The 12,950-nt window shown below is 43.1% G+C and overlaps 1 protein-coding gene across 1 annotated transcript in view; it reads left to right on the top strand.

Annotated features, from left to right (window-relative positions):
* The window catches only part of IMPG1 (interphotoreceptor matrix proteoglycan 1), a 115,266-nt gene that overhangs the window by 37,624 nt on the left and 64,692 nt on the right, over positions 1-12,950 (top strand). Inside the window, 4 exon segments of the mRNA XM_004422049.3 lie at positions 743-807; positions 1,667-1,743; positions 5,307-5,474; positions 11,561-11,619. Coding sequence (XP_004422106.2) covers positions 743-807; positions 1,667-1,743; positions 5,307-5,474; positions 11,561-11,619 — 369 coding nt within the window.

Raw genomic sequence — 12,950 nt, 5'->3', positions numbered from 1 at the left:
TACAATAACATATCTTTCAGTGAGCTTCAAAAGATGTCACTAATGCTACTCCTTTCTAAGTAAAGCTTGCTAGAATGGGCCAACATTACACGCAGACAGCTCTACAACCGTGATCTTAGATAGATAGATATCTACAACCTGCCCGTAGATATCTTCCACACTACCACTGCCTGGCTCTGCGAACCTACCACAACTCCCTGGCTGGTTAGCACTGCAGACAATGGTTGTGTTCAGAATAGGGATTTCATACACCTGTCCTATCCAGAGATCTCTCTCTCTCTCTCCTGTTACTGTAACCACAAGAGTTATTTTATTAGATAAACTTAGTGACTCTGGATTTGCAGGTTTGAGGGTCTGATATTTTAGCAGGAATATTTCAGTCATAAATCATGTCATCAATTATCAGTTGATGTCAAGTGTAAGCACAATGGGACTGTAAAACATCAGGCTCCGAAGACCAGCTTTGCCTCCTCTGGAAAAACTCCCCAGGACCACACAAAACCAAGATGCTTATGGAAAACCCCGGAGTCAAACAGAACAATTTTGGGGGTTGTTTGAATTTTTCTTCAATGAAAATATATATGAAGATCACTTCTGCTATGAAAATTAGGTAGATCCAGTTTTAAAGTATAGTTTTCCCCTAATTTTTAGGTTTCTTGAGCATAGGAAATTTAAATACATTTCCCCTATTGTCTTCAAGCTCCTTTTCGCCACCTATCCTTTCTTTCCTATTGTCTAACAGAAAAGATGAAATTTCCACAGAGGAGACAGTAGGAGAGCCTGGTGAAACCCTTCCGTTTTCCACAGGTAAGCTCAGATCTCATTTTTTCTTCTTCTGAACTGTAATTCAAATCGTCCTGAAGGCATGTTATTTAAAAAGTGATCCTTAATTGAATTGGCAAAGTTTATAATGTGCTTTTTCAAAACTAGCTTGTATTTCTAACCCTATAAAATAATTTAAATTCACTGTGTGAAACTTGGAAAATGTAGGGGCCAGCCCGGTGGTGTAGTGGTTAAGTTCGCACACTCCACTTCAGCAGCCCCGGGAATGCAAGTTCAAATCCCAAGCGCAGACCGAGGCACCACTCATCAAGCCATGCTGTGGTGGCATCCCACATACAAAAAAATAGAGGAAGATGGGTACAAATGTTAGCCCAGGGCCAATCTTCCTCAGCAAAAAAAGAGGAAGATTGGCAACAGATGTTAGCTCAGGGCCAAGTTTCCCCAACAAAAAAAGAAAAAAACTTGGAAAATCCAGAAAAGAATAAAGGTAAAACCAAATTGCCCGTTATCCTTGGAGGCAATCATTACTAATAATTTCAAACAAACAAATTCAAGATAAATATCTGTCTACACGTCCTTTGTATAGTCACAAAAAGAAAAATTAAGCAGATCTCATGAGGCAGAACCATTTAACTATAATGCATCTAGGAGAACACCAAAATTCGGTCCCAGGACGGAAGAATAAAGAATCCAAGTGAGATCAAGGGTATGAGATTTATTTTTCCCAAAAACATACTTATCTTAAAAAAAAAAATGAGTTCAGAATGCACCTAATATCTGTAAATTCCAGAATGACAGAGAAAGCGTATCAAATTTTGACCTTGTTCTGATGTAAACTTCTCCAGTCTCATCTTTGTGCCTGTAATTTTTTTAATTTCCACAGATGTTGCCAGCGTCTCCCTCGGGCCCTTGCCACTCCCTCCTGATGACACACTCCTCAACGACACCAAGATGCCTATAGTAAGCCATTCTGAGAGCCCATCCAGCTCTTCACGTGCCTGTGTTTGTTTTATTAGTAAGACAGGAAAAGAGAAGGGACAAAGGGTCCATTCCATATTATTAGTGCTGCATTTTTGTCACTCTGAGTAAGAATCAGTGACCGTTCTACTCAGCATTCTCACTTCTTCCTATGGACTGAGGGGACAAATAGATTGAAAACCGGGATAAGCTGGAAAGAATTGCAAGGAGCAACTTAATTATAAACTCCAGGAGAGCAGGGGCCCTTTTTCCCTGGTACCTCACAGAACCTTCTAGACAGCAGGTGCTCACCCACATTAGAATGAATGATTCTGTCAGTCAACCCGTCAAGTTCTTTCTCCACTGAAGAGTGATCTCATGCTGACAACAGGGTAGAAGTTTTGTTCTCAGTCATGTCCAGCATGAATAGGTCAGATAAATATCAAGATGATCAAAATCTTGCATGTCAAATGGGGAAAAATAAAAAGTGTTCACAAGCAAAGAGGAGCACTGGCCACAGCTCTCTTTGAGTGAAAAGGCATGCAGGATGAGAGGATTGTCACAGAGTTTAATGTTGGTTATCCAAAAAGGGGGACATTTGTAACCCCTCCAAAACCCCTTCAGACCCTCAGTGCTGAAGCGGGGAAACCTGCCCTCTTTCCTTCTCAGGGGCAGGGCTGTGGCAGTGCCAGGTGGGCAGCAGGCTCAGCAGGGGGCAGAAGAGTAGGGGAACAAATCGGAACCGAGTCTTCTCATCCTGACACCATCGCTGCAACCAGACCTACCTTTCGCTGTGGTCTGGGGGACTTCTCCAGCCCACGTCTCTTCCTGTGAACCTCCCTCCAAGGCGCAGGTCAAAGCCAGACAGTGAGGGTGGGAAGTTCAGTCTCACCAGCTCCACACGAAAATTCAGAGAGGAGAACCCTGCTGGCCATGCTCTCTGGCCTTTGCACCAGGTGGCTGCAGATTTGGTGGAACTATTGCTGTGAACAAAAGTAAAAATGTTTTACTTTTCTCAAAATCCTATCCCATCAACAGTGAAAAGTGCTATTGGAAAAAATTATTGAGTTTAAACATATTAGCTATAAAATTTCTGACAACTCCAGTTTGCCTTCTCTCTTTTCTCACATTACCTATGTCCCATCTTCTTCAAAATCTAATATAGTAGGTCCCTCCTTCTGCAGTAAATATCCCCTGAATCTTTCACGTCACATCCACTGCATCCTCCTCTTTTTTTTTTTTTTGTGAGGAAGATCAGCCCCAAGCTAACATCCATGCCAATCCTCCTCTTTTTGCTGAGGAAGACTGGCCTTGAGCTAACATCTGTGCCCATCTTCCTCCACTTTATGTAGGACGCTGCCACAGCATGGCCTGACAAGCAGTGCACCAGTGCGCACCCGAGATCCGAACCTGGGCCGCCAGCAGTGGAGCGCATGCTCTTAACCACTACGCCACGGGGCCGGCCCCTGCCTCCTCCTCTTAACGTTCTTTTTACCACCTGCATCTACCACTTACTCTTCCTTCAGCAAAGCTTTTACTAAAATCCACTGATGTGCCAGGCATTGGGCTAACACTGAAGACAATAAGATGAACAAGACACAGTCCCTGGCTTCAAGAAATTTATAATGCAGATAAGAACAACAAAACAGTCTTCGTGCTATGACTGAAGATGGCAGATGTATAGACTGGGACAAAATGACAGGCCAGAACCAGTTGCAAAGGATGTGACCCCTATTCGTGTATATTCACTGAGAGTTTGTACCTGAATGGCCTCATATATTTTACTTTAGAAAATTCATTGAAGTTTGAGAATCATGCTGGATTCAAGGAGATTATGTGGGGTGACAAGATTAGCATATAATAGGAAGACTCTGGGAGAGTATGTATCACAGGTACTAAATAAGTGATTCAGATGCTATTCACTGCTACAGGAGCTTAGAGGAGGCAAAGATTTCTGCCCTAGATGGTCAGAGGAGATAGTCTTTTAAATGAACCACAGGATATTAGTAAGAAGTAAAAAAAGTGTGTGTATGTATTTGCTGGAGGTGGGCATGGGGAGCACTGAGGAGGGTCTCCAGTCAGGAGACGAGCACAAGCAATGTGATGTCTCAGCAATGGTGGTCAGAGCCGTCTGGTGGTCAGGGGAGGGAGAAGAGCGAGAGACTGAAATTGTTCACACAGGTTGGTATCGGACTGTGGAGAGCCTTGAATGTCAGGAAAGACAGTTTTGGTTCTATCCCCTAGATGATCATGTATCACTGAGGGTGCTGGGTGAGAGGCATGGAAAATTCACCCAGCGGCTGATGGTAAGTTAGGAGATTTCTCACCAATATATCAATGGAGTTTATTTAAATGTCGCATGTGAACTTCAAATCTGCCTAATGAAATGGTGCTTCTAGAGGATTACACTGTCTGCCACACTTTCCTTTTAACTTCCCATAGATCCTAGCACTGTGCTACACCCATACAGATGCTCAATGTGCATTATTTGAATGAGTGAACGAATGAATGAAAACCTTGTTGTTAAACAAACGTCAGTAGTCTGGTAAGTGTGAATCCACGTTCACCAGTGCCTTATTAAATTAGAGGCTGTGCTGCTGTCCACTGTCCATGGAAGAGGAGAGTTTGTGATAAGAAATAAGGAGAAACTACATCAGCGGCCACCCAGTTGGGTTCTGCCCCTCACAGCATTTTCTCGGTTGTTCTCTTCTTTCAGCTTCCACAGCTCTAATTCACTACAAGAGACCTTGTATACTACCAGAGACATTCAATTTTCCACACACATATATTTTACTCTTTTTGAGAAAGCTGTGCAGATTTCAGAATCGTCTGGGTACCCAAGGCTGAAAATCTGTCAAACTCCAGGTTTGAAACCCAGCTCCGGGCTTGCTCTGTGCCCTGGGAGCCCATGTGAGTTCAGAACAATGAGAGACTCCAGTTTGTTCCCAGACCAGAGGGCAAAAAGGACGACCCCTGGCCCTTTGTAATAGAGGCCAAATCTGGATCCTTGGAGTAGAGCTTCTGTGCTCAGCCACACGCTTCCAAAGGTGGCCCAAGTATGCCTTTCCTTCTGAGAGAGATTTCAAAGCAGCCTTCCTCAACCTGACAGTGCTTGCTAACTAGTTTTAATATGAAGTTTAAGCACACATGGTCTGATTAAACCAGTCCAGATTCTTCTCCAAAAAAGATTATATTAAATAATATCTCAGTATCCATAGATTATTTTGTCTAATCCAGTTCTCATCAAAGAGTATTTATAAAGTTACACAAGGATGTGGCACAATCCTAGTGATGCTCCAGCAACATATATGAATTGTGTGTGTGTGTGGTGTGTCTGTAAATGCTTTCATGAAGAGCGCACAGTCATCAAATGACAGTGTTCTCAAGGATTCTAGATAGTTAACTCATTGGGGCTTTGGTACTTTGTCAATGAAATGCAGAGGCCACTTCCAGTCAATAGGACTTTTATTCTAAAAGCACTTGAGCCTTCATAATCCACTTCTGGAGACAGTATCAATATGTATTATATAATACAACCATTTGTCTGTGGTTTATATTAATAGAAGACCTTTTTAACCCAGGAAAGAGACATAGACTTCAGTGAGGCAGCCGAGGGCCCGCTGGAGCAGAAAGTGGAGCTGAGCATCTCTCTGGAGAACCAGAAGTTCCAGGCAGAGCTGGCTGACTCCCAGGCCCCGGATTACCGGGAGCTGGCAGCCAAGTCTCAGCTTCAGGTGAGTGAACCCACCCCACACAACCACAGCCCCAGTAATGACTCGGAATCTGGGAGCCAACAGGACATAAACCCTTTTGCTAATAGTTCCACCTTCTTGTGACCAGGCATCTCTTTTTAACCATTAAAAAGAAATCAGAAACTGCAATGGGTCGCAAAATGTTAGGACAAATGGATCTCCAGGAAAGTTTTCCACTCCAGCTTTTCCATCTTAAAAGTCGTTTACACTTAGATTTTCTTTAAATATTACTAGGTTTTTAAATCTCATTTAACTGAAAGCCCTAAGCAGATATTCTGTATGTCTAAAGCGTCCATGTAGGCATGAACTAGGGAATGTACTGGGTTGAAACATGAGTTTTTAATCCATAATGCTTTGTCTTACATAATATTTCCACTTTTGCAGTTTGACGCAATTTAAAGACATGACATTTTTCATGGGTGACAAGTGAAAGGCAGTTGTGTTGTCCATATCATCCACCAAACTGAGGAGATGTCCCAAGATATCTCTTGCATCTCTGACCATCATATCTGCCTGTCCCTGATTAAATTACAAGGCTCTTCATTCCCTGCAGGATAGAGCAAAATTACTATGCTGAACGTGGCATCTGTGCACCATGACAAGACCCCTGCCTTCCTTGTCAGCCTCATCTTAGCATCAGTTCCCTGCCATCCCTCTCCTTTGCACTCTACTTTCCAGAAATACAAACTGCTTGCAAATGTTTTCTTTTCTTTTTTTTTTTTTTATAATTTTATTTATTTATTTATTTTCCCCAAAGCCCCAGTAGATAGTTGCATGTCATAGCTGCACATCCTTCTAGTTGCTGTATGTGGGATGAGGCCTTAGCATGGCCGGAGAAGCAGTGTGTCGGTGTGCGCCCGGGATCCGAACCCAGGCCGCCAGCAGCGGAGCGCACGCACTTAACCGCTAAGCCACGGGGCTGGCCCCTGCAAATGTTTTCTTACCTTTAGCCTTTACACAGGCCGCCTCTTCTGTCTGGAATACTCTTCCTTGAGTTTCATTTTACGAACTCCATCGTAGAAAGTTTTCTCTACCCTTCTGGGTTCAGTGCCTCTCCTCTGGGCTAACACCTGGTGCCCACTGTTGTCACAATACTTGTCACCCTATCTTGAGATGGTTTGTTTACATGTCTTTGGCTTTGTTGTCTCCATTCCCTCCCCCTCACCTGCCCCCCTCACTACCACCAAGCTATGATCTTCCCCTGGCAGGCAGGGACTGTATCTTTCATCTCTGGAGTCTTACCTCCTAATACAGACTTGAGATGCAGCTTGCTACTCGGTAATTATTTGTAGAAATGCAACTGAAAATGGAAGCATCCATGAGATTACACAACCAGGAACTACGTTTATTGGCAGCCTGTGTGCCCAAGCGACTTACCCAGCCTGGCCAGGGAACAAACGGGTCCCTACTTCTCATACCTGGAGAATTCAATGCTACCTCCTCTTAACTGGAGAGGAGATGAATAAGTGAAACATGCTTAACCTCCCGCCTCTCCCTGCATCAGCATGCAGTCAATAAAACGGAACATTTCTACAAATTTCAAAGAGAAAGCTTCAGCATGGGGTGTTTATGAATCAGAGAAGTACTTAGACACAGATTATTCATTTGATAGAATGAGTTAAAGAATAATCTCTGTTAACTTTTCTATTTGTTCTTTGAAACACTCTTTTCAACTAATCCTTAGGATAGCCAGAGTATCTTCAAAATTGAATAATTGGCCGTAGACCGTCTTCACTGACCTGTGGTTAATTTTCTAAGCACCTAAAACAATCTGATTTAGAATAATGCAAATAAATCATAATTTTTTTAAATCTGAGCTCTAGTCTTATTTCTGCCAAGAATTTGCATGAGAATTTGGGGGTCACTTCCCTGACTTTAGATTTCTCATTTAGAAATTAAAGATGACCTCAAAGTCCCTTTCTAAGTCTAAAACACTGTGTAAAGAAATAATAGCACTGTTCTTAATGTTTTATATGTATTAACTCGTTCCATTTTTCACACAATCCTATAAGTTAAAAAATATTATTTCCCTTTTTTTGCAAGTGAGGATACCGAGGCAAAAGGAAATTAATTAATATGCCCAAGAACATCACACCTATTGACTGGCAGAGACAAGATTCAAACCCTGGCACCAGATCCCCTGCTCTTAACCACTACGCTACATTTCCTATTTTTCCCAAACAAGTATTTATAGGGAAAGAGTATTTGTATCATCATCATATAAGCATGCCCCTTCTAGCCTCTGAAAAACTTATTAAAGAAGGGTATGTCTTGCTCAGTCTTGTTCCAGAGACCCATCCCATCAGTCTTGCTGGTTCCGTTTCCATGGTCACCGGCTTCTCTAAGATGGAGCCCCTCTGCTTAGAGCTTCTGTTCCCCTTCCAGGCTCCTGAACAGCCTGGACTGCTTAGCAGCCTGCCATTAGATAACCAACCAGCCCCACCACAGCCCAACGCTTGCATTAGCACAGCCATTCAGGCCTAATCAGGAATTAATGGACAGTGCTTTGCAGTAATTTAATTTCCACAATAAACCTAATGAGCAATTTAATACAAATGTCAAAAAGAGTGCTTAGTTGTTTTCTAAATGCTTTCTCCTGTGCAAACATTCATGAGAACTCAACACGGCCGCCTTTTTATAGCCCCGTTAACATACATTCCAGCAGAATCAGGGAGGGCCCTGTATACCTACTATTATTAATAAGGTTAACTGGCACTTAATTAGCAATTTTGTGGTTAGTGCTCCATGATTGGAAGGTCCCCAGAAGATTATTTAGCAGAATTAACTGAAGGCCTCTGTCATCGCCTCTCTAGACGCCTTCTGCACCCCACTAACCAAAGCTGATTCTTAATCAATCGCAGATGGGTTCACACAGAGGGCATGGACACAAGCAATAAATCCTCTCCGCCGGAGCCGGCGCCGTGGAGCATCCTGGAGGGGAGGACGGCTCTGCCCGGCGGTGCTGCCTGCTGCCCACACTGCAGCTACAGCTTCTAAGGAAGCAGTTCTGCGCTGGAGTGATTGTTTTCCCACATGCACCAGCAGCTCTGGAATCCTGGACTAGAAAGAGGGATGAGTCAGGGTCTGAATCTTCTGCTCCAGAAGCTGCAGCTCACACTTAAACGTTCAGTCCCAGGTGCTGTTCCTGGAATGGCAGGACAAGTGCCTGTGGCCCCCAGGCTACTTGCCACAGGAGGTTAGAGCAGACCTGAAGCACGTACACAGCTCTTTCCCACCTGCCCCCGTAATAAAGGCCAACTCTGCAGAACCCAGCCTCCTAGCTCTCCTCTGTTAAGCCCATGGTGAGGTGGGAGTGGAGGCACAGAAACTTATTACCCAGGCCCCCTGACCATGGCCCCTATGGGGACCCTCATCCTGTCCTTCCCTCCACTGATTCTTTCAAAAACAACAACTGAAGGCTTGCTCTGCCCTTGCCAGGCTCCGTGCTATGTGGCCATTAAGGAAGTGAAAGAAAATCGAGCTATCAAGGAGCCAGTAATTCAGTAGGAGAGAGAGAGACTGAGTAAATAAATAATACAATATCACTGACTCTCTGCCCACTGTGTGTCAGGCACTTATTAGTCATTCCTTACAGCAACCTTGCCATATAGGTATTGTTATCCCATTTTGGCTAAGGAAACTGAGATTCAGAGAGATTAAGCAATAAACTCAAGGTCTTACAGCTAGAAAGTATCAGAACCAATATTTAAACTCAGGCCTATACAGCTATCTCTTTATCACCCAAAAGCTGAGCTACCTTCATCACTGCAGTCACCATACACTCAGGGAATGAAAACTATTTTTAATATTGGCACAAGAAAATGTAATTTAGAAGGTAAATCAGCCTGCTGGGGAAAAAAAAATCCATGATGCACTCTAAAGCCCAGTGTAAGTGATTTGGGGATTCTCTGTGCATCACTGCTCTAGTCCTTGGCAAAGATAATGTGGAGATGGCAGTAATTTTAGGTACAGTGACAATGCAGTGGCGTGTTGATGCGTTTGAGAATGAAGAGATGCACTCAACTCGATTAAACAAAATTTGCTGAGTCCCTACTATGTGGATGACAATCTACCAGGTACTGGGAGTGAGGAAGATAAAGATGAATAAATAAAACATGATCCCTGAGCCCAAGGAGCATCATCTCAGTGAGGGAGACAACATGCACCTCGTGGACTGTTTTATGGGACATACGGTAATAAGTTCTAGAGTAGTAGGAAGAAGGAAATTGAGATTGACTTTGGGGCTTTACCAATGCTTTTCAATAGAAAAGATGCTTGAGCTGGCTTTGAAAGATGGGGGGAGGGGAGCAGTCAACGAGCAGAAGGTAGGAGAAGTTGCATCTTGGGCTAAAGGGAAAAAATTCATGGAAGTCTGGAGGAAGTACATGTTGTATTTGGGGAGAGATGGGTTAGTTTAGTGTGACTAGAGGACACAAAATTGGTCAAGGAGGCAGGAAGTGCAAATGGTAAGGCAGCTGGGGAGTGGAGGGGGTAGATTGTAGAGAGGCTTAAATGCCATTCTAAAGAATTGGACCTTATTCACTAGGGAGTGCAGCCCATCAAGGGATTTTTAGTGAAGAGCAGCAGGTATGGAATGATTAACTTGGAAAAAAATTGTAGTCAAGGAGACATCTCCTCCCTTCCTCCACACACACCCAAAAAACCATTTCAGCAGTACAGAAGGGGAGATAGGAAGGGTGTGCCAGCCAGGGGAATAAGAAGAACACAGTGGAAACAAAAGGCATGTGAGATTGGAACCAGCAGGAGTTGGTGACTGCGTGGGAGGGGCACAGAGGGAAGGTATCTAGGGATGCTGGGCTTTCTGGCATGGAAGACAATGGCTATTCATGGCCCTGACTAAGAGCCCTAGCGGAAAGGCAGATTTGGAAGAAAGAGAATGACTCTGGTTTGGGCATATTTAGTTAGTGGCAAAGTTGGGATATTCATGTGGAGAACTCAAAGCTGTGTCTCATTGAAGCCATGGGAGAAAGCGAGATCTCCCAACGAGAGGCAGAGGGGAGTGGGCACAGGGAAGGAGGACAGAACCGAGTCCACAGTCACCTCCTCAGCCTCACCTTTCACCCTGCTTTCCCTCCCAAGCTTCACTACTAACTGCTATCCCCTCCTCTTGGTCTCTCTTGCCTCCCGGCCTTCGTAGGAGTAAGGTGGGTGGGGCAGTGACTGTCTAGGTGACAATGCGCTCCCAAAATCTAGCACAGCGCCTGCAATCAAGCTTACTGAATAAATGGGAGAGACAGTGAGATGAGGAGGCTGAGGACAAAAACTTGCAGAATCCTTATATTTAAAGTAGAGAGTGAAGGCAGGAATAGGATGGAGTAAAAAAGACTGAGCAAGTGTCCAGAGAGATGGAAAAAGAACCAGAAAAAAGCAGAGACATCATGGAGGAGGGACAGAAAATGCCACTAGATTTAGAGAGAGCCAAGAGACAACGGCCTGGAAAGAACCCTCCCTCCTGCGGGAATGCAGAGGCAGAAGCCAGGCTGTGGTGGGTCGGGGAGTAACTGAGTATAGCAATGGTAAAATATTCTCATCATATGCCTCATTAGCAAGGTCAAATTAATTAACAGCATTTATTGTAGAGTCCACATAAATCTGAGAGCGAATCTAATCTGTTAGATTCTACTTCTACCATTTTATTTAGATACAGCAGCCATTTAGACTTTAATAATCCCTTTAACATAATAGATATTTTCTAAGTCATATAATTCAATTCAGAAAATATTATATAGTTACTGTATGTATAAATAAAAATACTGCAGCCAAAAAAGTTTCTTTCAAGTACCACCTTAAAGTTATTTCATATTTTATGTAAAGTAACTGTGAAAGCAGGTCAGAACTACCCAATTATAGCTTTTAAATAAATAGCAAAACACTTTCCTCTGGGTTTCAGAAGTAACTGAGAACAAAGAGTTTGGCCTCAATCGTTGCTTCAATTTTCCATTTTCTTTTTTTTCCCTACTCATCAAAAGTGCTTAGGCTTTTTCAATTAGGTAAGATCTAACCCAGTAGAACCAAAGAATATTTCATAAATTTCTTTCTCTCTGCAGATGCAAAAGGTATTTAAGAAACTTCCGGGATTCAAAGAAATCCGTGTGTTAGGATTTAGGTAAGAGAATCGGACTCTTCTCACTTTTTAAATTACTTTCTCCCTGTCCTCCTTTAAAAGCAATGTCATGAGGATTATAAGGTCCCTTGTCCCCCCGTCGTATAGCCCTGCCAAATCCTAGAAACTGAATACATTTCAGACAAAGGAATTGTCTAATTAGAACATGAGTCTAGGTGGTTTTTGTCAAGGGTACCACAGGAGCTGCGTTCCTTCCTCCCTCCGGATCAGAAACACGGCTCTCTGCAGAGAGCTCACCTGCTGTCCTTGGCAATGTTACTAACGAACCTCTTAGGAAAACACCTCAGCAGAGACAAATCAAAAAAGTAGCAATTAATTACCTTGTGTCTGATTGCCTGGTTTCCTATCGAATGCAAATATCATCATTGTCTAAAAAGAAAGATGCAAAAATCATAAACCCACTCTAGAGTGTTGAGATGCTAATGGGTATAGGCCTGCTTGTGGAAAAGTCGTGGGAACATGATAGAACCCTGCTTCAGTGTGGCACTATTTTATTATTTCATTTCTTTTATGTATTTAAAATTTTAATTTAATAATTTTTGCCTGGTAATACATTACTGTGGTTCAAACATCAAAATGATATAAAGATATCTTTTGGGAAGTCTTGCTTGCACGCCCGTGCCTGTCCACCCAGCTCACTTACCCCTATGGTACCGCTGTTTATTAGTTTCACCTATCTCCCTAGAGTCAGCCTGATTTGTTAAGTTCTTATTATTCAAAACATCTGCAGGTGGGGTCATAATATGGTTTTTTTTTTTTTTTTTTTTTTTTTTTTTAACTGTGCCGCAGGGTATATATCAACCGTGGTGTAACAGAATGAGATTCCATGCCCTGGGGGGATCTGTAGAGTCGGGAGAGCAGGCTTCACGTGAAGTCCTTTCTGGCCCTTCACTCTCTATTGTCTCACACCAAGAAGGTGCACAGAGGAGGGCTCCCACGCTCACAAAGAACAGCCTCTGGGGGGCCCCACCAGCTTATTTCTCTTAAGCTCTCAGGCCCCTCTGATTTATATAACTCCAGAGGAAGGAAATATTGAAAAGTGAAAGTTATAAAAGATGAAACCCTTAATATTTACCAAAGCAGCCTCATTTTTCTTTATTTCAAGATGCTGCTCTGCAGTATTCCACATGAAATCAGATGGATTAGAGAGAAATAAAAGGTGATAGGAGAATACTCTGCATAGATGGCAAGGTCTTCTGGATGAACCACTGCAGTTAAAGAACACATTTTTCATTTAAAGCTGAAGGAAATGATAGGAGCAGTTCTCTTGGTGAATGTTCAAATGCTCATCCTCCCCACCCTTCAAATAAATG

This window comes from Ceratotherium simum, chromosome 19 (assembly GCF_057802395.1).
Source record: "Ceratotherium simum simum isolate JZ-2026a chromosome 19, ASM5780239v1, whole genome shotgun sequence".
NCBI classification, from domain to species: domain Eukaryota; kingdom Metazoa; phylum Chordata; class Mammalia; order Perissodactyla; family Rhinocerotidae; genus Ceratotherium; species Ceratotherium simum.
This window is presented reverse-complemented; position numbering and strand designations above follow the sequence as displayed.